This window comes from Haliaeetus albicilla, chromosome 2, assembly GCF_947461875.1.
Source record: "Haliaeetus albicilla chromosome 2, bHalAlb1.1, whole genome shotgun sequence".
Classification (NCBI taxonomy): Eukaryota; Metazoa; Chordata; class Aves; order Accipitriformes; family Accipitridae; genus Haliaeetus; species Haliaeetus albicilla.
Window position 1 is genome coordinate 80,754,510 of NC_091484.1, and position 27,617 is coordinate 80,782,126.

Sequence of the window (27,617 nt, forward strand, 5' to 3'; positions counted from 1 at the left end):
CACTGTGGTTCTGCAGTTCCCTAACTTTGTAACCCCATTTTTTGGTCCTTATAGAACCAAACTGGGAGGGAATGGCTGCTGCTGCTGCCTGCTCTGTGTGTGTGCTCACACGCGTGTGTGGGTTTATCACATTTCCGTCGGAGACATCATAGGCCATTATTACAATCAGCTGTAGAGGCAGAGTAATTTCTGGGATGTTGTTTAACCGCTCTCAGATGATGCTGCTACACACTAGGTTTCTCTTCTTTTTACACCATTTCTTCCTCAGGGGGTGATCTAGATTGATGTCACTTGCTTTCCTTACTGCACTTCTTCGGCGTTTCATTTCATTACTACGTTGCCCCAAGCAAAAATCTGCTTTGCTTCCACCTGGTGCTACTGGTGATCCACAGCCCGTTGCTAAGAAAGGTACAAGATGGGCCTCTCCTCCCCTAGGTTTCACTGAAAGCTTTGAACCTTGCACCCAAGATAGGTGTTGTATTGCCCTAAATGTTTACCTAGAGCAAGGACTAATTACGTGTGGGCCACAGAACACAGAGCTGCTTGCTGCCCAGCTCTGGCTTCTGCAAGGATGTGGGGGGGTCTGCATGCTCCCTCCATGGTACTGCCTCCCTGAAAATTGGGAAAAAGAGCCATGACACTACCATTGTGTTACATTTTCTACTGCAATGCTGACAAAGGCTTTGCTGAGCAGTGTGCTGTTCTGATTAGCAAAGGCCCCTCTGCCTTGCCTTGCCTTCCCTCTGGATATCTGGTTTATGACCTGCTTGGAGGGGACAGATGCAGGAAGGAAGCCTGGAGGAAGAGATGGTCCAGAAGAGGATGTCCCATTATGTCCTCTCCTCCCCATCTTCTAGAGTGAATCGGTAGGTGCTGCGGTGCGTTTGTCACCAGGTTTGTCTCCCATGGTTTGAAGCAAATTCCCACGTCCTTTCACAGGATGACACAAGCAGAGCATGTTAGGGTTGAACAGTCTGGGTCACTAATGAAACCTGTGTTCCTGAGAAAGGGCACGTGCTTCTTTGTCACTTCCATTTGTGGCAGCAGCTCTCAGGCCAGCAGGCACGTGGTGAGGTAAGCTGCTGGCAAGAACAAGTATGCAGATCCTCAGTCAAGGAGGCACTTGGTGTCCTGAAGTTCCTTCCTTGATACGTGAAGTCCCAGATACTCCCCTGCCTTGCTCAGGGTGAGCCTGTACTGCCACATGTCAGGGATGGCAGAATTCAGGGTGCAGCAGAGGGGTCCCTGAGGGCATGGCTGAGCACTGCGGGAAGAGGGTCTTTCCCAGCCCATGTCTGGATGTTCAAGCCCCAGGGCATTTTTGTGCTGCTCTTGTGTTCCCAGTGGCTTTTCCCTGCCATGATTCAGGGCAATTTGTGCCTAGACTTCTCTTCTCTTGCATCTCTGTTATGTTCTCTCCCTGTCCCTCTTGGGATGGGTGTAGGTACCTCAGGGATCAGCAGCCCTGCCTTTCTTCTTTTTCCTCCGGTAGACATATCTTCCCCAGATCTGCCTGTGACCCACTGGATGATTACTGCATGTCTCTGGCTGGGTCATACTTCTGATTTTGTCAACCAAAAGCTTCCCAGCAGGGCTATTCAGCTGCTTTTGGGTGTTTATCACTTGACCTGTTTCTGGGTCTGTATCTTGGCACCTCCAGCCCCACTTTGAAGTTTCCTCACTGGGAGTCAGGCTTAAACTGTGGGTTTGTAGTTACAGGTTGACAGAGAGTGCTCTGGTGAGCTGGGTCCAGCCCTGAAATCGAGTGTTCTGTGACTCCTTGATGGAAGCGTATCTGCCTTGACTACCAGCCTGGACCTATGCTTGGGTCCTAGGGAGCTGTGTGTTACTGCTCTCAGGTGCCACCTCTGCCTCCTCTCTGGAACAGTCAGTGGTTTCAGAGACTTTGCACGCAGGATGCCTGGAGTTGAAGGAGTGGGCAGCAGCTCTTGCTGAAGGCAGGAGTGCCTGGGGGCCTGATCCCTGGATTCAGCACAGCTTTCCTTGTTGCATCTGTATTTTTCTTACCTTTCTGTGAGTGTGTTCAGTGACAGGAAAAGAACAAGTTCTATGAAGAGACCGGTGAGGTTTCCTATCACTTTCCCCAAAGCCTTGGAGAGTAAATGCTTCTGCTCGTGAGGAAGGCGTATGTGGTTCAGCCCAGCTTCGCTGGCCGGGCTGTGCTGTGCTGCGCAGAGCTAGAGAGAAAGCATCTCCCATTTTGCAGCCAGTGGAGCCATTCACACAATCACCTTCTGTTAATTCTATCTGCAACATCAATTAAATTGTTTGTAGAAACTAATTGAATGTGGCTTAATCACACATCTTAATAGCTTTCCACGCTTTGAACTCGTTGTTAATTCCAGTAATAAAATGAAATGAGAGAACTGGCTGGGTAATTAGCGAGGAGGCTTGGGAAGAAATTGCTGTTTTATAGCATGTAATAAAAGCAGTGCGCTGGTGACCGCTCTCTCCGGCAGGCAGCCGGCTACCGCAGCAATTGTGCTGAGTTAGGGAAAATCCTCCAGCCCCTCTGAGATTCCCTGCCCAGGGGTGCCACCAGGCTCCCACCCAACCAGGAACAGCTTGGAGTAATATTTGGTTGGGCTAGTTATCTAGGAATTGCCTGGGGCACCAAAGGGTGTGTGCGTGTCATTTGAGGTCAAGTCACCCAGAAGTTGGAACCACAGAAGGGTGTGCTGCCACGCCGCCCCATCTCTTGGGCTTGCTGTGAGGACTGGATGCCTGCAGAGGGGTCTGTGGAAAGGCAAGAGTTCAAACCAACATGTTGAGGTGCTGCTGAGAGGTTGCAACCCTCAGGTAGTCACCTGAGGCCACAGAGCATTGCCCATACAGCCCCCAGTCATCTGCTTCTTGGAGCCAAGGATTGGGAGAATAGTTGCTCTTAAACTGATGTTCATGTCTTTATCTTCTTGGATTTGGAAGCAGACAGGGACCAGCTCTGAGTTAATCTTTTTGGTGACCTCCTTGTGAACTGGAGCAAGCCCAAGCCTCCCTGCAGCAGCCGCAGTCTCGCCCTGGACGGTTGCTGCCACTCCTCTCCCAATTGCAGTGCACATCCCCAGCACAGAGAGCCGAGCCGGGGAGGATGCACCCATGTCGCAATTCCTACCAGAGCCTCTAGCTCAGCTTTCGGTCCCTGCACCCTTGAGGTCTGCCCAAGAGCAGGGCAGGGCAGTTCCCCTCTGTGCATCTCTCTGGAGATCACATTGGTCAGGTCTTCCCCTTCTGGGGGCATGAGCCCAAGGAAGAGCCAGCCGCATTGGAGAGGGTTAGGGGAGAGCTGCAGTGCCCAGTGAAGCAGGGAAGTGGTGGAAGACACAGAAAAGGACACAGCTCTTGGGAGGGTCTGGAGGTCTGCAGCCTTATTTTGGCTGAAAAATGAGATGCTATTAGGAGACAGGGCAGAATGACACTAAGAGTCTGCACATGGAATTTTTGGTTGTATATAGTCTACCAGAAGAAATGGTGGAAGCACCAAGTTTCGAATAATTTAAAGCTATGCAGGTGAATGTACAAGGGAGCTACCCTGAGTTGTGTTGTCTGGGGCTTGAATTATCCTAGCTGTGACCCAAGAGGGAATTTCCAGGTATCCCATTACTTACACTATACTATATTATATTATTAGCTGTTATAGCTGAGTGCTGTGATTAAAAAGACAACGGATGACAGGGAAGAAGAACTGCCTGCCACCTACGTGCTCTTTTGCTCCATCTAATCTCTGATCCCCAGCCAGGCTTCCACAAATGGGCTTGTCATGGCATCTGACTGCCCATGGCAACATCCCGACGTTATTCATATCAGAGCTGACTAGTTCTGGGCACTGAAAGTGAGACCTGGCACTTCTCCGGAGCCAGTTCTAAGGCACCAGCTAGTCATGGGAAGAAGGCAGGTTGGAGTCAAGGCTTTGCATCCATTTTGTCAGAAAATGGCTGGATGTGGACACTGGGGAAGTTGTAGGGTCTTTCACCTCTAGCCCACCTGACTTGAGACTTAAGTATAGTGCAAAAGAAACCAGCATGTGATGAGCTTCCTGGTCACCTCCAGGTTGCTGGCTGACTGTTAACCAGTTACCGCATGGATGAATGGATCCAGGGTTTAGTTTTGATTATGGGGATGAGAGGGGAGCTGAGAGTGGTGGGCCAGGGTAGGGCTGATCTTGAACCATTCTGCCTCTGCTGTAGGATTACATGCAGAATGTCCACGGGAAGGAGATCGATCTGCTGAGAACTACAGTGAAGGTACCGGGCAAGCGGCTACCCAGGGCAACAACGGCAGCAGCACCCAGCGCTAGCCCCAAAGCCAATGGGCTCGCGAAGGAGAGGAGCAGCACGCAGCTGACGGGAGGCACAGGTAAGAGTTGGTGTGGGTGCCACAGAGCTGACAGCCATCCTTCCCTCCAGTGCATCAGCAGTGCCTTGCTTTGCTGAGCTGGAAACAAAAGCTGTTCTGGAGTTTCTTGTTTTCACCACTCTTCAGGAGTGTCTTCGGTGGGTGTTGGCATTTCTGTGCGGGTCTCAGGTAATCTCCTGTGGGGATTTTATGCTGGTTAGTGTCCAGGACAGAAGAAAGAGTAGAAGGGCTTGAACTAGTGGCATGAGCTCCCCGAGAGGAAACAGTCAAGTCTGATAGCAGAGTTGCTGTGCGTGGGGGAAGCTGTTGCTCCCTAAACCAAAGGAAATTTCAACAAGGGATGTCTCTTGATCCCTGGCAAGTTCTCTTCTGTTTCTTTGCTTTTTTGTGGCCCCCTTTTTCCTCCTCACTTTCCCTTGGAGAAATAGTAATGTGAGGGGTTTGTTTTGTAATTATTATTCTTCTGTGTCCACATTCAAGAGGTGCAGCTGCCACAGAGAGTGGTGAGAGGAGATGTGGTTGGGAGGCTCTCTGGTTTCTCACAGAGTGCGTGCCACGCTGCTTACTGCTTCTCCTGCCGCAGGAGGTATCTTGCCCTGCCCAGGGGAGCTGTTGAACTTAGAGCTTTCCTGCCCAAGTTTCCCAGGGCATTGACATGCCTTTACTTTGTCCTCAGGGTTGGTATCCTTGGCCAGGATGGACAGTTTCCACACGCATTCTTCCCAGCCAACTGTTGGCAGCAGTCTAGTATAGCAGGGTATGGGTACCTCTCCACTCTCTGGGATAACAAGGGAGTGCTGATAATGCTGGTGATAACAAATCCTTCATAATCTGGTACTGCACGCTGTGCCACCAAGAGTGAACTTGGGTGTCCACATCTTCGTTTCTGTTCAGTCCTGCTCTGCACCCCAGTTGCATCCTGCAGTCAGGGTGTTGTCGGCACTGTGCTTCACAGCTTTCTGGAACTGAGGACTCATGAGATGGGGTGCAGCTGGAGTGAATGCCAAGAGCTGGCTGGGGTCCTCAGCATCACACACAGCATAAGGAATGCAGAATGCTAACATCGCTGTGTTCATGTGGTGCCAAGTGTGAAATAATAAGCCCTTCTGAACCCAAACTGCTGTTTCTGTAGAGTCAGAATTAGTCTGCAGACCAGATAAACTGCCAGTGAATGATTGCAATTACTGTCTTTTTTGACCAAGGATGTGCAACTCTGCCTGTTTTCTGCCATGGCTCTCCACTGTACACTGTCATTTCTTCACCACCACTGTACACCCTTAGCATGCCCAAGTGTGGTAACAATTCCTGCCTCCGTACACAGGCACTTCTCAGGCGTGCATTTCTAGGGTGCTTCGTTTGAGCTCCTACTTAGAGAAAGTTATCAGAGCTGTAGGAAGAATTGAAAGACAAACCACAGAAAAGTTTATGCTGATGTCAAACCAAATGCTCACGTAACCCTGTATCCTGTGTTCAACAGTCATCTCAGTCCTGTTGGGCTCACAAGAGCAGATTGAGATGTGACTTGATTACTGATTACTGCTGCTTGGAAAACCAGTGCCTAGAAGTGAGCGCTGTGCAAGGCCTTTCAGTCTGGTTGACAAAGCTTGAGGAGACGCAGTGTGTAGAGGCTGAAGTTAGAGCAATTTAAACTTGAGAGGAGATGTAGTTTCCTAGCAGGGAGGGTAATTAAATGTTGGAATAGTTTATCTGGAGAGCTGGTGGACTTAGCACTGCTTGAAACCTTTAAAATGAGATTAGTTATCTTTCTACAAGATATGCTTTAATCCAGCTCATGTGTGTGTCACTGCATGTATGTGTGCAGGGGATCAAACTGGATGGATACAATGGTCTTTTCTCATGTAGAAATCTATGAGTTTGAGATCCCCTGTTCACTGTCTTCTCCCTGGGCCCCTGAGCAGAACAGCGCTACTGTGCTACCCAGAGCACATGCATCAGCACGGGGCTCAGCATTAAGACAGTAACCTTAATCAGATTTCGCGTATCTTGGCTTTGGGTGGTTGTCTGCTTTGGTCAGAAAGGTTTTTTCTCCTAGTACACAAATGGTAAGATGTGTTCTGAGGAATTTTTTCAACTCACTCTGATGCCTCCAAGACTGATTGCAGTTGATGATGCAGTCGCCACGGTAAGTGCGCTGACATGACAAAAATCCTCTGAGGTGACTTGCTTATATCCCTGTGTAATGCAGAGTCCTGAATTTGGGGTCAGTAAAGAAACTGCCCTGCTTCAAATTAGCAGGGACTTCACAGTTTTGCTGCCTTTGGAGCTAGGGATGGGACTGGGGTCCACTGGGCATCTCTCATCTAATACATGCTTTGGGCAGCTGGAGAGGGAGCACCTCAAAATTTGCAGTTCTCTGCCAGTGCACAAGTTCATCTTCAGAGGACATGAGCTTTGGAAACCTGAATGATTTGCTGTCTTACACCATGAGTGTCTGGGTAAAACCAAATGGCCTGTGTTTAGAGTTCAAAGCAGGTGGTCCATGGTTTCTTTGTGACCTGAGCTCCACCAAGGTAAGTGAGTGTGCTAATTAATGTCCAGTACATGCACAGTCCTTACCCAGGGGCAAGAAAAGTAGTAGATAAAGGGGAGGAGGAGAAGAAAAAGATAAAATATCTCACGCTTCCCTGTATGCGGATAAAATACACATATGCAGCACTCTGGTGATGATTCAAAATAACCTCCAAAGTAGGTACAGACAGTACAACTTGGAGCTAAATAAAGTAAGAATGGGGAAGCTTATATTTGTGAAACCCACAGGACTCTGAGCTCAAAGCATGATTGTACCCCTGTATTTAAACCATTAAAGAAGGCAACTTTACTGTAGTCAGAGTTGGTTTTATTTTAGCTTGCATGTGTTCCCATTGTAAACCCTGTTTTCAGAGGCACAGAACGTTGTCAGAATTTGCAGCTGCCTTATGTCCACTTAAGGCTTACTTTTTGTGGAACGTATATGCAAATGTGATGTTGTACATGCCCAGGGAGTTTGTGCAGTCTCCCTCCTCAGAGATAATCAAAAAACGTCCAGACACAGTCCAGGGCAGCTGGCTCTAGGTGGCCCTGCTTGAGCAGGGGGGTTGGACAGGACGACGTCCAGAGGTCCTTCCAACTTCAGCCATGCTGGGATTCTGTATTCATTTTGTCAATATTAAAAATTTCTCTCCAAGAGCTGTAAATCTTCAGAGATTTGATGCAAAGATTGCCTAGAAGCAGAAGTTTTGTCCTCAGTTAGAAACTTTTTGCTTCCTAATCCCTTGGAAAATATATTGGGATTTGATCAAAGTTTTGGAAGTTGGTTACTGAAAGCTCTGGAGCACCTAATCTCCTCCTGGGCTGTCAAGAGCTCCTGGCAGAATGGTCTCTGCTTTTCTGTGATATTTTTTCTTCACTTTCCAACTGTAATGTCCTCCTAACTTTCATCCTTGTATGAAATTTTACTGGTAAAGAGACTATCCAGAGACAGAAGAGTAGCTGAGGTCAAGCACAGGTTCTGTTAACAGGTTTAGAGCTAACTAAATGCAAATAACCAGCATTAGTTCATTTACGGCTGAGCCCTAAATCAAGCCCTTCAACATCAGGAAATCCTAAAGCTCAGGCAACTGGCCCGTGTCACCTCTGCCAGCTTGCACTCCTTGCCTGCTGTGCTAGTTGCAGTCAGTGCTGTGCGCAGAGTTAGGCCTGACCAAGCAGACCAGCCTGGGAAGCAAAGTCCCACGCCTGGACCTTTGTGGGCTCGAGCGGCATGTTCTTCATCCATGTCTCGACACAGGGTTTGCTGTTTGTGCATCGTGCTCACTGTCTCCCCGGTTATGTCCTGGAAGACCAAGCAGATGCCTGGGAAGTGCCAGCCAAAGGGAGCTTGTCCAAGAACATTTTGGATATGCCTTCCAGAAGCAGCGCTCATATACCCAGACATTTCCAGGGCACTTTCTTGCCACCTTCTTGTCCCCTAGGTTTTCTTTGGAGACTGGTTGCAGACTACCATTGAACCACTTGATCCTCTGACATGATGGTTCAGTCATGCTGAGCCATTGGGTGTTCCTGGCATGGTTCTGGCTTATGGCAAGGACTCTCATGGACAACACCCAAGGAAGCAGTGCAGGCTGGCACACAGATTTGGGCACAGGTTTTGGGGAGAGAGAGTTACCGTGTGTAGGCAAAAGCTTAGTTGTGCCACGGGGTCTCAGGCTGGAGGGATGGTGGTGTTAGCCTGCACATCTCCAGAGGGACCTCTCTCGGGGCTGGGCGGGTGGCCAGGCTGAGCTTTCCATGGTGGAACAGCACCTCAGCTGCTTTGTGCATACCCATGGCTGGCACAGGTCGGGGTCCGGTGTGCACCAGGCAAGCCAGGAGAGGGGTTCACCCCAGTGCACACTGCTGTCTTGCTCAGTACCCCACACTGGCACAGGTTTTTAAGCAAGGGCCCTGATGGCTCTTGTGTTCTACTATAAAAAGAATCCCTTTAGTGGCACAGGTGTGGTCAGGGACAGCAATGAAATCATTTGTCTGTTTGAGCCATCCCTCCTTTGCCTAGGGCGGGAGGGTGTTGCATGTATGTGCTCCAGCTTCCAAAGTCATGATCACAAGACTTCTTTGGGCCAACCATCCTATGTCAGGAAAATGAGTGGCCTTATCCTGGGAAACAGGCAGGGAGGAAAGGGATGTAACACTGGATTCCTGGAAAGCTGCAAGCGGGGGAGGGGGGGGGACTCGCCTTTGTGAGCATGCCTGAACAAAACATCTCGTCACTTAGATGAGAATATATTGTGACTGATGTGCGTGAAGGCTAAGAATATGTTAAAGGTATAAGCGATACATGGATATAGATATAAAGAGAGTAAACGCTTCTTACAATTTGTAAAGTGTTACTCAATATAAAAACAGGCCAAGAAATGCTTTGAGTATCAAAGGCACCAATGCCTCACTAAGCCATCGGTACTGCGTTGGCATGAAATGGGAGCACAGGCAGGCCTTGGCAGAAGGAGAGATACACCATGGACAGATTAAGGTTACACAGGGAAGCACGCCACGGCAGAGATAAGGCTGGTTGTCAGCTTCCATGTCGGCTTCGGCATTTGGATCAGTTAGCTCTCTGATGGAGGGGGTGGTCACATGGATGCTTAACTCCAGCTTTTGGAGCTAGATAAAGGTGCAGACATGAAGTGGTCTTGCTGATGGATGCTAAGACAGCATTACATGTTTTTACTCTTCATAACAGTTTCTTCCTGAACTTGGAGTGAAAAGTCAGATGTTTTAGCATCACTTAGTGAATCTTTATTTTACATTTAAGTCTTCCTTCTTGTTGAGGCAAGGTGAACTAGGTTGGAAAATTCAGGGTGCACTGCACAGTGGTAACTGGTCAAAATAGAGCGGGAAGCACTGGCACTTCTGGCCAGCTGCACCCTGAGACGTGAGGAGGGAACCCCACAGCAGACGGCCAGTTCCTGGCACAGTCTAAAGGCCCTGTGCAAAATGGGCACTACCTGGTGTCCGTCTGGGGAGAAATCCTCTCGAGCGGGCACCGGTCAGCACCTTCCAAATGCACCTGAAGCCAACAGACACCCACGCTTGCGGGTGCTGGTGGGCTTTGGTAGTACGAGCCCTGCCATGGCTCCATCCCACACAGCTCTGCCCGTGCTCCCAGCACAGCCGACTTCCTCTGTCCCTCCCCTGTGTCTGTGCCACAGCCGGGGCTGTTCCTGCGGCGGCACCGGCACAGCCATGGTGGGGGCAGCCGTGAGCTCTCCCACTGCCAGCGGCACCCCCCTCTGCTCCCCACCGGCAGAGTGAGGGCTCCCGCCTGCCCTCACGGCAGGATGGTGCGGGACGTGGCGGTGCTGCCAAGCCTGCGGCATCTCCCGGGAAGGATCGACACCATCAGCCATCACCAGGGCTCGGGTGGTGGTTCGCGGGCCCCCCGCCTCGGGTACGTGTCCAAACCGCTTGCGCCTCTCCGGTGACGGCTGGAGCTTTTAGGTGACAGTTTTGGTGTTGGCGCGGCCCTGGTGCCCCAGCTGGCTGTCGGGCACCCGCGCCAGCACTGCGGAGGCTGGAGGGGACCGCGGGGCGCACCGGGCCACGGGCACTTGGGAGGGTGCCATTGTGCGAGGGACATGGGGCGCAGACCCGGCCTCCCGCGGGCCGTGGAGGACTCGCCCACGTCCCTGTCCCACCAGCCCCATCTCCCTTCCTTCCCCCCGGCCGGGTGGGCTGTCCTGCCCCCGTGGCGCTTTGCCCTGCCTGGCCGGTGCTGGGCATCCATGGAACGCACCACCCCCTTAGGCTCCGTTACAGTGCGCATGCATGCGGCTCACGCTAGAATTGTCCCGACGGACTCCATCTTGGCGTTTTCCAACTTTTGGTATCTTAACTTTGTAATAAAGATGGTTTTTTTCCCTTTGATGCATTTTTCTAATACAGCTAAAAGACCCATCCTTCTCTGAAGAGCAGACCACCTGCTCTTTATCTGGTCAGCAGATTTGTACCCTCAATCTGGTGAAGGACCGGGCCAGCTGAACACTATTACTCTCTAAGCAAGCCTCCTGTGTCAGGAGGTAGGAGGGATCGTTGGCTGAGAAGACGCTCGGCTGTTTCCTGGGCACTTGGGGCACGTTGGGATGTAGGAACAAGGCACTTGTTCCCACAGCCGGTGGATGTGGCTCCTTTATTCCTGACCTCTCTTCTGCCTGTGCTCTCCTCCTCTGCTCGTTTCTTCCTGCCCTCGGCTGTTCCTGCCTCTTCCACCAGCAACTCCATCCCCTGCTCCCTTTTCCTCCTTACCAGCACTGCCGGGCAGCTGGTGATGGGCAGCGTGAGCACAGAAGAGGCGTCCTGGTTCTCTGGTTCTCCAGACCTAACACTACAGCAGCACCGGGTGCCAGGAGAAGGAATTGCTCATGCCGCAAATCAGGCTGCATAGAAATAGGCACATATACTTATCCTGTTCATGTCAGAGACTCCCAGAGACTTTGAAGGATCCATCTGTATTTGTCTGTTTGTCTGATTTTCCACAGCTAGAAATGAGACCACCAAAAGCACCTAGGTTAGTCAGAGCATTCCTGCGTCTCAGTTTCTGGGTCGAATGTGTCCTAAAAGGACAGTGATACTTGCTAAAGGACTTCATTGAAACCACTAGTAGAAGTTCTCCACGAGCGGTGGGAACTGTGGAGACTCCTGAAGTCTCAAAGGAAGAGCACAAGTGGGTACTGGCCTTTGGAGGAAGCTGGGAAAGAGTTCTTGGCAATTACTGCTCAGTCTTGTAAATCCCTGGTCAGGTGAGATAGTGCTGGCTGTGGTCCAATGATGGAAACGCCTGTGTTATTCTGGGTTTCTGGACTAGCGCAGTACTGGGCCAGATGCTGGGCATGCCGAGCATGGGCAGCTTCCATCGACCGCAGCTGGAGTAGCCAGTGCCCAGCAGTGCCCAGATGAGCTCTGGGCATGTAGCTTCGCAAGGTGATGCGGGCACCTCGCCAGCCAGAGTGTGAGCAGCACCTCGCAGTGTCTCCTGTGCCAGGCAAACCCAAGTGGTGTTTGGGCTGGAGAGGGCAGGAAAGGGATGTGCAGATGTCACTGCCAGAGCTTAAGGATGCTGTTTTCTGGGTATGAATGGGCTGTGAGTTTGGAGCCTGGCGGCATGTATTCACTGCACGTGCGGCAGTGCTGTTTCAGGTGTCTTCTTCAGATCCCTGCAGGTCCTCTTCCCACTGGAATATCGCTTCTCTTGCATGCTTCTTCAGAGATCCCCAGATGTATCTTTGCTGTAGTTCAGCAAGCTCACCCTTTCTGCTTCTTTGCCCCATCTGTATCTCATTCAGTGTGTGTTTCTGGCTTGAAGAATGAGGGCAGCTCTTATTCAAAGTGCAGACTGGATGAAAAGGAATTTTTTTGTGGGGAAGGACAGATGGTAGCACAAGAAAAATACAGAGACGACGTCAGTCAGCATGAGAGACTGGTCTCAGCACAGCTGCAGCCCTGAGTTCTTGCTTTGCAGAGGTTTGTAGGGACCTACTCTAAAGCAGTCAACACAGGGGAAAAGGGCATGGAGCATACTGCCTGAAAATGTGGTATGCGATGCCCGTGCACGTACTTACATGCACACTTAACATGGGCACGCACAGAGCACACGAGCCTATTCCTTGACACTGCATTGCAGCTGAGCAATGTAAAAGGAAGCCAAGCAGCTGAACACTGGAAAACCTGCCTTCAAATGAGAAGTTGAAGCGTAAGGAAAAATCAGCAGAGATTGCTGAGATTGTTGTGGTTGCAAGCCCCTCATGAAGGCACAGTTTCCGACAGCAGAAGGCTGTCTGATCTAGCAGGCAGAAGCAGTGCAGATGCTCTACCTCAGCCAGAAATGCTGAGCTAATGCAGCAATCCCAAGTGAGATTTTCTGGCCAGCATTGCACAGGCAGCCGGGCTAGGTGGCTTAGAGATGGGACTAAAGCAAACAAAGTGTGGGAGAGCCAGAGCATGGTATTAGGGGAGGAGGTCAAAGGAGAAAACTCTAATTGTCTCTGCGGTGGCTCAGTTGGGCCTCTCCAGCTCACTGAGAACCATGAGCCTTCCATGGGATTTGCTGCCAAGCAGTGCGGGAGAGCAAAGATTGCACCAGTGTCTCTGGTGCAGAGGAGGCCGAGAAGAATAAGCCGAGTTGGTCTCAGTGCAGGGGTGTGAGCTTAAGCACTGGAGTCTTTTATGTGAGGGAAGAGCTGGAAGGGGCTGATGCTGCTTGGTTGCCTTCACCCTGAGGAACAGCCCGCATGGCCTGACACGTGTGTCAGGGCAGGCTGCGTGTGAGCCCTCCTCCTCCTCCTCCTCCTCCTCCTCCTCCTCCTCCTGCTGCAGGATTGCTTCTGTAGCCGACGGAAAGCATTTCCTCAAGTGTGTCCATGGTGGTGAAGGCACTGCTTGGGCTGCAGTGTCTTGGCTGATGCTTGTGTTTGCTCTGAAGTGACGAGGGTCCAGCTGTCCCCTGGCTGAGTTCCGAGTGCTCGCATTGATTCACAGCTCTGCTGGCCGCAGCCAGCCGGCCGGGCTCCTCAGGCACCTGCAGGAGAGCCCTCGGTGCGCTGTGCGTGGGCAGCTTGCCTCTCCCCTCGGCTGTTGTGTCAGGTGGGGTGATGGGGACCCTGTGCTGGACTCGCTCAGCAAAGTGCCTGGGAGCCCAGCCTGGGCTGGAGATCGTGCTGGGTTCCCAAGCAGCTGCAGGATTTTTGCCGGGTTCATGCCGATGCCTAGCAGCACGCTTCATTGTCGCTTCCATAGCGGATAGCCTGGGGAGCATGTTTGCCCAAGGCAGGCAGGAGGAAAGCACCTTGCCATTGCTGGCGCCTGCTGGGCCACTGGTGCTGGGGGAGCGTGGCAGCGGTGGGGCCCCCCCTCTGCCAGGCCGGGTGCCTGTGTGCTGCCCCCCGATGCTCTGCCTCTGCAGAGTGAGGGATTGGCTCCCCCAGGCCGGGGTTGCTGAGCCTGCTGTGATCATGTCACGTCGGGCTCCGTCGATGTTAACATCTCATTATCTTTGTTACTGTAATTACATTATCCGCTGCTTTATGCAGAATTATTCTCCGAGGACTAATTGATGGATCCATGTTTAATTCATTAATCATTAGCATCAAATTCGACAATTACAGTGCACACTGATTGTGGAATTTCAAATGTAATGAGGGAAGAATTAACAAAGAAAAGGGAAAACCTGTTTCCCTGGCATACTGCTGCTCACCATGGGGGACAGTGACATTGAGGAAAGAAGAGGCAGCAGAGAGCAGGGTGGTGCAGGTCATGGCAGATAGGAGGCTGGTGGGATCATCTTGTGCCTTTCTCCTAGTTGTGGCTGCACAACATATTCTTTCAGGTCAGAGCAGAGTCATTAATCTCCTGCGAAAGAACGAGTATTTGGGTACTGGGGAGGAAAAGCTCAGAACAAAGTTCCCTGCCCTGCCCTGACAATAGCCCGTGGGTGCAGGAGCAGCGCATCCCGCCCTGCCATGGCAGGTTTCCAGGAACACCAAGAACATCCCCAGTGTTCTCACACTTTGCAGGGAAAGCCGGCTGGTCAATGTGTGGTGTCTTCAGAACGAGCTTGCTGCCCCCATGATTCACCCATAATCCTGTGGCTGGTCTGTTCCCTGCACAGTGCATAGCACCTGCTCTTAAAATCCATGGCTACCTCTCGTCATTTCAGTATTTCCTACTCTGAGGCAGGAATCCTGTAACACTAGTCTCTTTATTTTGGTACCCATGAACTAGTTAGCAGAAAGAAAGCCAGAGCAGTCTTTCCAGTCCTGCCCCATCAGCCAGTGGATCTGCTCAGGACCAGGGTTGGTGCAGTATCCCTACACAGCTGTTTCAGTACCAGATCTGGATACGCTCCTTCTTTCCCTCCAGATGTGCTACTGCAGGGTCTCCTTGCTTATGGAAAAGGGCAGCTTCTGCTTCATATTTCGGTGGTCCTTGCCAGTCTGAGGATGTAGACAGGCCTTCCCTGGTACTTTGGGTTGAGTCAGTTGAAGAGCCGGGGATGCTCGGTTTTCTGTTGTCACCCGACTGAGACATTGGAACTGGCTGCCAGCTCGTGCCCAGTCTGCTTCAGTGCGGTGCAGTTTGATTTAAACGGAGGTTTCCAGCTTGGTTTGCCTGGCTGCCACAGCTGCAGTCATGGCAAGCAGCTCCACAGACAGTGGCAGCAGCAGCTTCTGAAGCTACCGGGCTGTGTGCGCCCAGCCAAGAGACCCACTTCCAGCCAGGCTCCTTTCACCTCCTGCAGCGTGGGCACTTCCCCGCAGGCAAGCCCTGCCGCAGCAGCCCGGCCTGCCCGCGCTCCTCTCCAGGGCTCCCTGCAGCCAGCGGGCAGGCACTTCCAGAGGGACTGGCCGGGTCTGATGGTTCCTGCGGGAGCGAGGCGGAGGCACGCTCCTCTGAGCTGGGACGAGTGCTGCTGGCTGGGAGCCTGGTGTTAAACCACAGCTGGCCACGATTTCGGCTAGCTCACTTTGCTTTCTGTTGAGTCTGACTGGCAAAGTTCAACATTAGTTACTGTTGTTCAGCCAAGGGCCAAAAACTTGGACGTGGTGACACCAAAGCTGAAAGGAAGAGGGCAAGGGTCTGTCTGTGGTGTTTGTCAGTGTGGGACCTTTATCCTTCCCAATAATATGTTAAAGGGTTGTTTGTAGTCTAAAGATGAAGCAGAGATCAGAGATTTAGTAAAACTTACCTGTAAGTGATATTTTGCATCATGAATCATGTATAAAATACTGCAAATTCATATGGATATTATAAATATTATAAATTCACTATAACATTCATATGGTAACATCTTACGAGTGTTTATCTGGCTGCCTGAAGTAGGAGCATGAATCCAAATGTGAGGTTGGAGCCATTGCATTAAAGGATTTGCATTGAGTAGAAGCTAGAAATTGTCAGGACTTCATGGGGGAGAGAAGTGCATCAGGAACTTGAAGGGATGACATGAGGCAGGACAGTTCCAGCAAACCTTGGTGCCCAGTCCTTGTGGTGGACAGAAGCCTGAAGAACTGAGATATGCTGGATCAGCTTGAGGCTTTATTTGCTAGGTATATGCTAGATTTAGGATGAATTTCATATTTCCAAGCATTGTAAGTCTGTTCTCTCAGCTATTATTATTTCTTTCTATAGAAGGAGAACTGAGGCAAAGAGAAGATAGAGCCAAAATTGTCAAAAGCATCTGCTAACTATGTGCCCCCAGTTTAGAGCCTAAGAACTGCTTTTTCTTTCCCAAGAACTTAGCCTTTTTTTAGCCCTTTAAAGTGTAGCTGTGAGCAGTGAGCTCCTGTTTATCAGTCCTCAGAGTCTCCACCTGGGAACTTGGAACAGGAGGAACACATTATTAGTGGCTGTTTTTGACAAATGTTAGTATAAATGACTTGAATAGTAGCTCTGGGAATTTTGCAGCGGTGCATGGATTAGATCCTTTGCCTCCGAAGGAAATACTCGGCTCCTTAGCCTTGAGCTGCCCCTGCTTTCCCTGCTGCCTTCTGTGTTGTTCTTTTGGGCACCTTGTTCCTGCGAGAAATCTTTCAGAGGTCTTGAAGATAGCAGACCACCTCACTTCTTGTCATCATCCCCATCGTCCTCAGGTGCATGCTGGCCCAGCCTGCCAATTCACCTCCAGCCCACTGTCCTTCACGTGGGCAGGACATGTGCAAGCACCGGCCTGTGCGATGATCACTTTTGTGTCTCAGTGAAGCGGCACTTGTGTAGAGCTGTTGGTCGGCGCCACCAAACTGTGCTGAGCTATGTGTCCACTGTAGACCAAGGGGATGGGATTTTTTGAGCAGCAGTGGGTGAAGGCGTGCTAGCTGCACTGTACCCAGTGCCAGGGGTGCAGGGAGTGTACTGCAGTCGATTTCCAGCCTGGTCTGGGGAACTGGATGTCCTGCAGTGGTTGGAGCATGTTAGGCGCAGTGCTGCAGCAGGTATTCTTGTTTAGTTTCACCTGAAAGGCATCCATTTTGTGTGCTCGGAGACTGCTCAGGCACATGAACCAAAGGCGCTGGCCTGGCCGGTGCAGACTCTACTCATGCTGTGCTGCCTGGCCATCGCTCCCTGGGCTGTGTGCCGAGGCAGAGCGTGAACGGCACTGTCCACTTGATCCAAGTCCTTCCTGCCCCCAAAAAATCATTCATGTGGGCCTGTTTTGAGCGCAGGACCTCTCCCAGTGACTCCCATGGCAGGGTGGTCAGTTGGCTGATGTAGGGTTAACCCCTTGGTTTGCAGAGGTTTACCCGTGGTTGTGGGTTAGTCACCACTGGCTGTTCCTGCACAACCTCTGAGTGGGAAACTGGTGATTCTGGGTTGAGTGTCCTCTCCCTGCTCAAGGGACTCAGATACCTGTAACATCTTTGGTGGTTTACAATATTCCGTACACCATAAAAGTGTTAATTTTCTGTATGTTTTACAGAGTCCGTGAACTTCGGCTTATCCCCAGCTTTCGATAAATGCCACACGGTCTCTGCGGATGTGCTAGTAGACACCAGACCAGGAGCAAGGTGCTTGCCAGCTGTGTCTCTAAAGGCTGGCCATCCTACCCGCACCTCGCCGGCTGCCAGGCCCCAGGGTTATGCAGGGCCCTGGCAGGTGGGAGACTCAGCTTGTCTCTTTGGTTTTGTTAGGGACTCCAGGGGCTGACTGGCAAACTGCTCCTCGCGGTCTCTCAGTTTTTCCATCTGTACAACAGGAATGGCTACGCAGAGCATCCTGCTTCCCAGAGGGGCACTGCAGCCCTGGCACTGCGACGTGGTCCCATATCCTCCCCGCAGGTCCCAGGGACAAAGTACAGTACTGTGTTGTGCTTCCTAAATTGCTAAGCAAGGCTGCTGTCACAGGGTGTTAGAGGATGTGCCATGTCATGGTGGCAGTAGTATTTACGATATTGCAATGTATTGCATCCTTAGGTTTTACCACAGTTTTGTCTCCCTTTAGAGGGCCAGCTGGCTCACTCTACCTGTAGGTAGGCAGTAGAATAATTTTTCCAGAATGAGTCTGCCCTTGTGGGAGGAAGGAGATGCTTTCTACTAGGGATGAGATCAGCTACACTAAGGTGTTTGAGATTTATCTGGCATGGCAAAGGTGTATACCAGTACTGCAGGTCTGAGTTGGGGCATGCTGTGGCACATCAGCTGAAACTGCTGATCTGTTGGTTGTAAAGTGGAAAGGCACACTGAGCTGCTCAGCTGAGATATCCTGGACTCTGCGTGAATATGCAAAGTTGTTACTGAGTTGTGCAAATTGGATTGTGTTTGCACCAGCCAAGAGAGGAAAAATGTGGGGGTAACTGTGAGGCAGAGCAGCAAGGAGCAACTCACATGAAATCCGTTATGAAAACCCACAGTCTGTACACAGTCCATAGCAGCTCCCTGCCTGCCTGTCCACGTTCCTCCAGAGCCTGTCCTCATTACATCTGACGACCATTTTATCTGCACTGGAGCTATTATGTGAAAGCACTGGTAGCCTATTCAGTCATATAGAAAAACTATTACTGTTGTATCATTTTCCATCTTTACTGGTGACTCTGCAGACGTTTGCAGAGATGCTACCATTCTCAGATAGTTGATGACCCAGCTATCTTTTGCGTATTAAGTAGCTTCATCTGTCACGTTTTCCAGAAGGGCCTCATGCTCCCCTTGTCAGAGCATGACTCCCCTATGGAGCTGGTGAGCCAGGAACCATGGCTGGGAGCAGAGCTGCCTGCTCCCACCATTCCTAGGAGCTGTAGAACCTGTCACCCAGCTGTGAAAATGAGGTTTCAGCTCCTGCCCAGTGGCTGAGGTTCTGTACAAACATGGGGAGAAGGGCAGCACCTTCTTGCTTCAGACCTGCTCTTTTTCTTGCGGGCTTCCTTTGCCAGAAATCTGGCTGCCGTTCTCTGTTTTGACCCACCAGTTCCCAGAGGTTTCTGTCCAGAACCTGTTCTGTCTTTGCCCCTTTTAGAGAGGCGCTCACCCATCCCTCTGCTTTGTATGTCCACACCCAGAGCCTTCCTGCTTGGGAGGTGTGAGCACTCAACTCATTGGACTTGTAGGCTGGGCATCATGGACACACTTTATTGTGACTTTTCTCAAAAGGCACCTTGTCTGGTGTGTGACAGACTGCTCTGGCTGTTCCTCTTCAGTTTTCACCGTCATCCACAGCTGTCATCCAGCGTATCCAATCCTTCTACCTTTTATCCTTTAGACCATGGCCATGGCGTGACTCGCACATGGTCAGCAGTCATGTTCTCTAGGAGTATGCAGGGTAAGCATGCTGGGGTACAACTTGTACCTTTGACCTCGGGCTTCACTCGGACAGCAGAGCATCGCCCAGGTGGGCTGCCATCGCCTGACAAACCCTGTGCCCAGAGGAGATGTAGGACCTCCTCAGGTCTCCGCTCCATCCTGCCCTTCCAGGGAGCCCAGCCTCTACAGCCCCAGCACCCCTCACTCCCATCTTGCCTCTAGACACAGGGCACGAGCCCCAGTGTCCCCACGAGAAGGACCCGCAGCGCAGGCCTGTTCTGCGGAGCTGGCCACTGGTGTGAGAACATCTGGCCACGCTGGGCCCAGTGATGCCATCACAGCCCTGGCTTTGCTCTGCATCCCTGGGGTGGGCTGCCCTCTCCCTTGTCCAGACCAGTGAAGGGGTGAGGCTCTGCCAGTGCTCAGACCCGTCTCCCCACATGGAGCTCCTGGTCCTTGGGACGAGCAGCACCATTAGCAGTGCGGGCAGGGAGAAGCTCGTGGGAGGAATGGGAGCACGGGAGGGAGCTGCCAGTGCTTCCTCCCCTCCCCACCCTGACTCTCTCTGCCCTCCCTGATGGGAAACCAGAGATTGATTTTCTCCGACCCAACAGTATAATCACTAACCCTAATTAGAGATAATTACTGGGACTTGATACACTTATTACTTGCTAGAACACTAAAGGAGCTGTGCATTGCAGGGCTGAACAGGGAAAAAGGCCTCAGAGAAAGTGAGGAGGAGAAAAGAACAAGGCAGACAGAACACTCTGATGATCAGAGCCCTGCCCAGGGATGATGGAAGTGCCGAGGGAAGCCAGATGGGCACGCAGCTTCGTCACACAGGGGCAGCAAGCCAGCCCCATCGACTGCAGTTGTAGTTATAAGCATCCTGGATTTCTGAACATCTGGCTCTGGGTGTCTTGCACAGGCCACCTGGAAAAATGAAGAGGGTATAATTAGTAGCCACCTGTGAAAAATCTCCGTATAAATAACTTGCCCCACGTTGCCAAGGAATACTGGGGCAGCAGAGTAGCCGGTATTCTCCTGAGGTGGACTGAGGACCTTTTCCAGAAAACCATGCTTTCTCTTCCACACAGACCACGCTTGTGCTGCAACAGGGAAAGGGGCAGGGGAGCAACTTGTTCTGGGTAACAAACTCGTGCCCTTTCTGCTGTCACCCAGTCTTCCTGCCAGCTCATCCCTTCTTGAGTGCAGGCTGCCACTCCTGGTTTGAGTCCCCCTTCCAGATCTCTCCTTTACTGCGCTGCACTACAGGCACATGGGGTCGGTGGCTGGGGTCTTCATTCTGTTGCTAGACAGCGAGGTGCCCGAGAGGAAGGTGCAAAAACCTATTGCTAGCAGACAAGGGGTAGAGTCATTCTGTTACGGGCTTGCTCCAAATAAAGCAGTGCTTGCTTTGTTCCCTCCTAGGGACCTGTGCAGAACTTCGAGCTGATCCATGGTCTCTCTTGGTATTGTGCACACTGGGTGGTTGTGTTGCTGTGTGCGAGGCAGCCTCTGTGGGCGAAGCAAGCAGGAGTGTATAAAACATGTTATGAGTGAATAGCTTTAGAAACAGAAGTTATGTAAGAACTACATATATAATACAATATAATACAATTCTAGCATAAGCTGAATGGCCTTTTCAGTTGCTAGCATTCGTGAGCTGTGTGCAAATGCTGGTTTTTCATCATTCACTGCAATACTTGTCCAGGTCCACACTTCTGCAGCAAACCCAAAAAGTTCTGGGTCTGCTTTCTTCCTTCCTGCAATTTTATATCAGACTCAGCTTCCTGCTTCTGACTGTAAATGCAAATGGTGATTTGTATCGTTGCAACCTGTCATGATTATCTGTCTCCCACCGCTGTCTTGGTGATCTCTTTTGGACTTTTCAGCTGCACAGTATCTTTTCTGGTTTGTATTTTAAACAGTATTACTTGTACATTTTCTGCAGCTTATGATTTCAGGTTTCTACCGAGGCTGTAAGTGACACCTCTGGTCATATTAACAGACCAGGAGAGAGATCCGAAACAAGGACCATTTTTCCTTCCTCCACTCCCCACTGCTCATTCCCAGCACTTCGGTTTGCATGTCTCAGAAACAGTTGCTGAAGTATTTCATTATAGCACATTGGAGAGTAAATTACATTATTGTGGTGATAGTCACTGAAGGACTTAGCCAGGTGACACTAAAGCTTCCTCAGACTTTCTGAATCCTACTGGTTCAAAGAAGCCCCCATGGCGAATGCAGTAGTTACCCTCATCTAAGCAGATGAGGAGAATGAATCACAAAACTAAAATTCAGTAGTGGCTTAGGTAGAAGTAACCTTGACTTTGTTGTACTGGTGTTCAGGCAGAGTAAAATTCAAATCAGAAATAGAGAGTATTAAACACAGACATACACAGACACACGCACACAAAAATATATATCCGAGCCAATTTCACAAAGCTGAAAGCAATTATGAGCCAGATCATTTGGGAGAAAGAACTTAAACAGAAAAAAAAAAAGTGAAGCATAATTAGGAGTTTTTAAAGAACATTTTACTGGATACCAGAAAGTTAAAATCAAAAGGAACGTTGCACTGCTGAAAAATGTATTAATCTGGGTTAAGAGGAGACATAAACTACTCACTCTCTGTCCAGATAGTGAAGAATGCACAGGAACAAAAGAAAGTGGAGGGGAGCAAGCTGCATTGTGCTAACATACTTTGTACATCTGTGTATTCATATGTATATAAAAAGCAATAAAAATAACAGCAACATAATAAAGTAATCGATAAGTATTGAGCAGCAGTTGAAAGCTCCAGTAGGTCGGTAGTTGATAACACCAGTGTGGTCCTGCATGGCCAGCTGGAACCACGGGTGGAGGCTCTCTCTGCCATTTAGCCCCTTGCCAGAGCTCTGCAGACTAACATCCGCCGTGAGTGATTAATTATGAGCAGCCCTCAAAGTGACCCTTTTGGCTTTGTGGGAAGCATTCCAGCTCCTGACGTTCCCAGACTTGCTCTGGTTACGGCTGCACAAAGGTTTTATTTCACCATTTTATCTGGGTTCATTGCTTGTGGAGAAGTCGTGCACCTTGTGCCTTCCCAGCTTCCCCAGACCACGCATAGTACCAATCAAATTTAGAGAAGAAGTTAAATACATATAGCAAATTATGCTGTTGATTAAGAACTTAGAAACAAGAGTCAGCACACCACAGTGGCTGGGTAGAGCTACCCGTCACCTTTCTCTATAGTGGCATCAGTGCCTCAGCTGATGGAAAGACCGACACTGCCTCCCACATCTGAGAATTGCTTAGTTTGCGGACTTCTGCCCCAGTCTGTCATCTCTGCTGCCTTTCTCCTAGAGGGAAACCTCTCTCTCCTTCTCTCTCATAGCTGCTTTACTTGAAAAAAAGACAAATCTTGCATGTCGGTTCCTCCTCTAATGCAGATCCAGGATGTTGAGCTCAAAGCAGCTCCTGTGTCCTCCCAGGTGCTTTTTCCTGTTCTGGTCTCGGCGGTGCAGTGTGGAAGTGCAGCAGGGTCTCTCTCTCCTTCACCACCACGCGATGTGTCTTGACTTTACACTTGTCTTGTGCCCTGTACTTGGTGAGCTTCTGCTGAAGTGGCTGCCTTCTCCACAGCATCTTGATCACTGCATGACAGTATTTTTAGCCTATGAATCATGAGAATAGTCACTGTTCATATATCTTACCAAGTTCCTAATCTTCAACTTTTACATGTTCCATGGAGACTCTACATAACACACAAATAGAAGTGATGGATTTAGTATCTGAAGCTCATTTCCCAGCTCACCTTCCGCCTCTTGGCTAGTTCCAGGAGCCTACATTACTATGGTTGCAGAAGGGGATACAGAAAGGGTAACCAGCAGAGTTAAAGATGGTGAAAAGTTTTTTTTCAAGTTTATTAGGAACTAGTGAATCCTAAAACCAGCATTCGTTCATTACTGTATGGAAATAGTAGAATGGTTGATAAAGAAAAAAAAAGAAGTGTTCAGTGAACACTTCTGTTTGCTGTCTGGGAAGAGGCAAGATGATATATCTTATCACAGAATGATGAATTCTTCATATTCCAACTGTAATTAAGAAGCATATTAAACAGCAGGTAGGAGATTTAGACATGTTTGAATCAGCAAGTCTGAATTATTTAATTCAGGACTTCTAGAAGATGTGGTCAAGGTCTTTCTGAAGTGTTGATGGTGACTGTTGGTTTTGGGATGGAGAGGACTTCTAGAGGGCTGAAGTTCATGGATTTCATGTGTCCACAGTATGAGAATGAAACTGATAGATTGGAAGGGGCTCAGAGAATAGCTGTAAAAACAATGAATGCTTGCCAAATGCACCTCGTGGTGAAAGATTCAAGGAGCTCAATTTGTTTAGTTTATCGGAGAAAAGGTTAAGAGATTATTTCAACACCATCTGTAAGTACCTATATAGGAACAAAAATTTGGTAATAGAGAGCTCTTTATCAGATAAAAATATACCAAGATCCAATAATGGGTAGAAGAAGCAAGACAATTGAGACTAGAAATAAGGTGCAAATTTCAACGGTGAGGGTAATTAACCACTGGAACTACTTATCAAGAGTTGCTGTGATTTCTCTGTCACTGACAATATTCTAATCAAGATTAGAAGATTTTCTAAAAGATACGTTGTAGTTCAGACAGGAGTAAATTAGTGGAAGACCTATGGTGTAATTTTATGCTGTGCAGAAAAGATCAGACAATCAGAGGGCTCCTTCTGGCTGATTCTGACTCCTTGTCCAAATGTGCTGTCACTAGCTCTCCCGGCAGATTTGCCTCTTCCCCACACAACTCTGGCCACCCTTCCTTGGCCAGTGGAGCTGCACGGTGAGCGGACAAGGTGTGCTCCCGTGGGCTCTGCGTGGGTGCTTGGTTTGGGCAGAGCTCAGGCTGGAGAAGGACCGAGTAGCTGCAGCTGCCTGTACTTTCTAGGCTGTTGGCGTGCTCTTGGTGCCTGAGGATTTTGGGGAGCAGCCGTCACTGCAGTACGTGTTCACAGGCTTCTCCGGTTTGCTGGGGTCCTGCTAAATCTGTACATGGAGTCGGACACCATCTGAACCAGAGATGAGTCTGGTGTGTTGGCTTGGGACACCTTGGCTTATCTCCTGTGTCCCTGAGTTTTGGTTGGGAGATAGAAGTATAAAATGGTAACGGTGTCACGGTCAGCCCTTCCCGTCCTGCTGCAGGCAGCTTGGGTTTTTGGTCCTCCCAAAGATGTCTGGACTACACAGAGCTGTTTCTCCTGGTGGTTTGTACTCACTACGGATTAGCTTTGGTAGGAGCTGGGGTGTTATATAGTCATTTACCATGTGCATATGTCCAAAAATGTGCTCTCCAAATGCAGTGCTAAGACAGGAGGGAGATTCCCCTGTGTCAGAGCATCTGTGAGGCCCAGTGAAAGGCAATGGCTCCCACCATGTGCAAGCTGGCAGATCCTGATAGCCTTGCTAAGAAGCAGGGCTGGGAAACCTCGGCCGCCTGCGGTTTGGATCAGTGATTTCGCACAGACATTCGCTGTTGGCAGAGCTGGAAAGGACATCTGTCGTCTCAGAACATGCCCCACCGTGCTTGTGGGGCTACATAGGTGCTCAGCATTGCTGCTATCTCCCAAGGAGAACTTTGAAGTTGATGTCTTTCAAATAACATGTCTCCATCCATACGCTTCTTGTTGATAAGAGCTAGCCTACAGTTTTTGGCCTCGTGACTGGTAGGAATTGTTCGAGAGGAAGGAACGGACTATGTCCAGCAAAACAGCATGCAGTGCTTCATTCAGAAAACCAACCTGACAGAGACTCTTCTGGCTCCAGACCTGCTCCAGGGGTGGGGGCAGCTCTGGGAAAGGCAGCCGCGGGGTGCTCCCAGGACAGCTGCATTCCTGTATACATGGCAGCTGACCGCCCATTGATGGAGAGTGGTGAATTGTGTCTTTACCAGCAGGGATTTCGCAGGCAGTCAGCTTAACCAGGCTCATTGGCTCTCGCCTCCCCTCAAGAACCAGTTGGTTTCTCGGAACTGAGGAGTTTCCCACCAGCTGGAGGTGGGTACCCATCCAGCCTGCTCCACACAGCCCAGGAGCAGCATGTTGGGGTCCAGAGCAGCTGCGGCTACCCCACACGCACAGCTCCTCCAAAGGGGAGGCTTTGAGACGTGCTCTGGCTGCGGACACCAACAAAGTATTTGAGAGTCAGTACACTAAGGTGACTTGCAGTAATTCAGATGTTTATTTGGAATAAATGATGAGCAGTTGGCAACAAGTACCTTAAAGTTTTGGTTAATGGATAGTGGTAACTGATGACTCTCTGCGACATGGTTTGGCAGGTAGTGAATAGCATTAATCTGCAGTGTGCTATTGGCCTACTGCAGTACCAGAGAAAATAGGGTTTGCTTCATGCCAGGGTGTCCTCACGCCATCCTGGGGTGACCTCCATCACCGCCTCACGCCATACAGCTGGCAGTCTCTGCTGCAACGCAGTGTGGCAGTGGCAGCCCTCTTCCTGTGCCAGAGCAAGACCTGGCACTTCAGAGAAAAGACCTGTGCTGTCCTTGGCCATAAAACAAGGGGGAATTCCCAAACTGCTGTCCAGCTTGTGCCTCTAAAATTCAGCATACCCCTTTTCCCCCGAACGAACCCAGTTTCTTCCATGTTGTAAGGGGCTGGCAGCAGCCAGTCTGCCCCAGGAGAGCAGTGCTGAGGTGGGGATGGGGTCGGTGGCTCCTTGCAGAAACATAACTGCAGGCAATTGTCTGTCCATGCCCTTAGCTCTGCAGGGCCTCAGGGAAGTCATGGGGTGCAGATGGTCGGGGATCTACCCTTCATGTTTCTGGGAGGCAGAAGAACATACAAGCAGCCTTAGCTGAGATGAGGTGTCCAGCCAGCCTCCTGCCTTCTCTGAAAACACCTGCCACCACTGCCTCAGCCTGTGCTCGTGGTGGCTTCATGCAGAGATAAAGAGCGCGTTGGGATAGTCCAGCTGAGAAACGATGGATGCCTGAAGAGCTGAGGCCAAGCTGTATCCACAGGATGATGCCCAGTCTTCTGCTCAAGCAAAAACAATGACCTCATCCATAAGTAATTACACTGTACCAGAACATAGCTCCAGCGAAGGAACCGAGAGCGAAGCTCACTGCAGACAGCAGCAACTGGTTCAGAAGTCTGGACTTTCAGTTTTCATGGGAGCTGCAAACTTCTCAAAGTGTTTCTTCTGCTACCAGCTCACTTTGCTGTGCACGACTTCTGATAATCACATCCGACCAAGCCATCCTGACCGCAGTAGGGTAGTTGGTGTGGAGAAGCACAGGCAGAGCAGGATTTAGCTGCCATGTGGCTATTCTCCTGTTGATCACATTTTAATGTTGAATAAATCCAGCAAGAGACAGCTCTTCCTTTGAGTTATCACCAGGCAGGAGTCTGAGAGTGTGAAGACATTTTTGTGTTGCAGTCTGCTGTGTGCATTCGCCAAAGGAGGATGAGCCTTTGGGACCCTGTCCCCTTTCTTAGGTTGAAACGGCTTTATTCCTGGGTTGACAGCATCCAACACAGCAAAGAGATTAGCCCAGGACCATAATCACTGGTATCTGTCCTTTGTCTGTTGGTGCGCAGAGCGTATCCATCTGTGCCGCTGAAGCAGTCTCTCTTCCGTGTCCTGGCCAGACTGCAGACACTCAGCACCCAGGATGTGCATCAAGGAGACATCTGGCTTCACCCAGAGCTTCCTCAGAAGTGGATGCTGGATGCTAGTGGTAGGAGGTAGAGCTGATGTGTCACAGCTTGGTTTGTTCAGTGCTGGTCAGGTTATTGTATGTTCAAGGAAGAGAAGGAAGTAGTCCTTTCCTCAATGAAGTTGTCAAGAATGTAGGTATTTCTGTATTACTCCTATTAAAAAACCATGTGACTTAGCATGTCCGTACACTTCGTGTTGCTATTACTGGCAGTCTGCAGTAGTTCAGGACTGCAGGTTGTAGGATGTGGGCAGGTGGGCTAATAGGATTAGTAGAAATGGAAAGTCACCTTTGTTTTCTATACCCATTCCACCTTGAATTAGTTTTTTTCAGGGTGGTAGGTTGTGCATGAGGATCTAGGTGAGGCATCATACCAGCTTTGTGCAGAAAGTGTGCGTTTCCCACTTATGCAAGACATACCTCATCTTGCACAGGAGGTATCACATTCATCTTAACCTCATCTTGCACACATGGGATCACATTTGACTTTCCAGCCTCAGTGGTGGTATAGTTTGGTAATGCTGTGAAGAGGCAATACTTGCAGAATTCCTCCTCCTGTGGTGTGCCCAGTTAAGAGCCCCAGCCTAGTGCAAACATTCATGTCATTGCAGTGCAATCCAAATCCCATGGCAAACAGTATGTACTTCCCCAGTTTTTTCTGAATCAGTCCCATTAGTTCCAGAGTACATGTCTTTGCACTGTGTACTAAATAAATTTTGTTGTGGTT

General features: G+C 50.1%; 1 protein-coding gene across 2 annotated transcripts in view; it reads left to right on the forward strand.

Moving 5' to 3' along the window:
- Nucleotides 1-27,617, forward strand: part of AGAP3 (ArfGAP with GTPase domain, ankyrin repeat and PH domain 3) — a 150,962-nt gene that overhangs the window by 96,881 nt on the left and 26,464 nt on the right. For both annotated transcript variants that reach the window (XM_069778539.1, XM_069778538.1), the window contains exon 11: nt 4,206-4,374. In XM_069778539.1, coding sequence (XP_069634640.1) covers nt 4,206-4,374 — 169 coding nt within the window. The remainder of the gene's footprint in view (nt 1-4,205; nt 4,375-27,617) is intronic.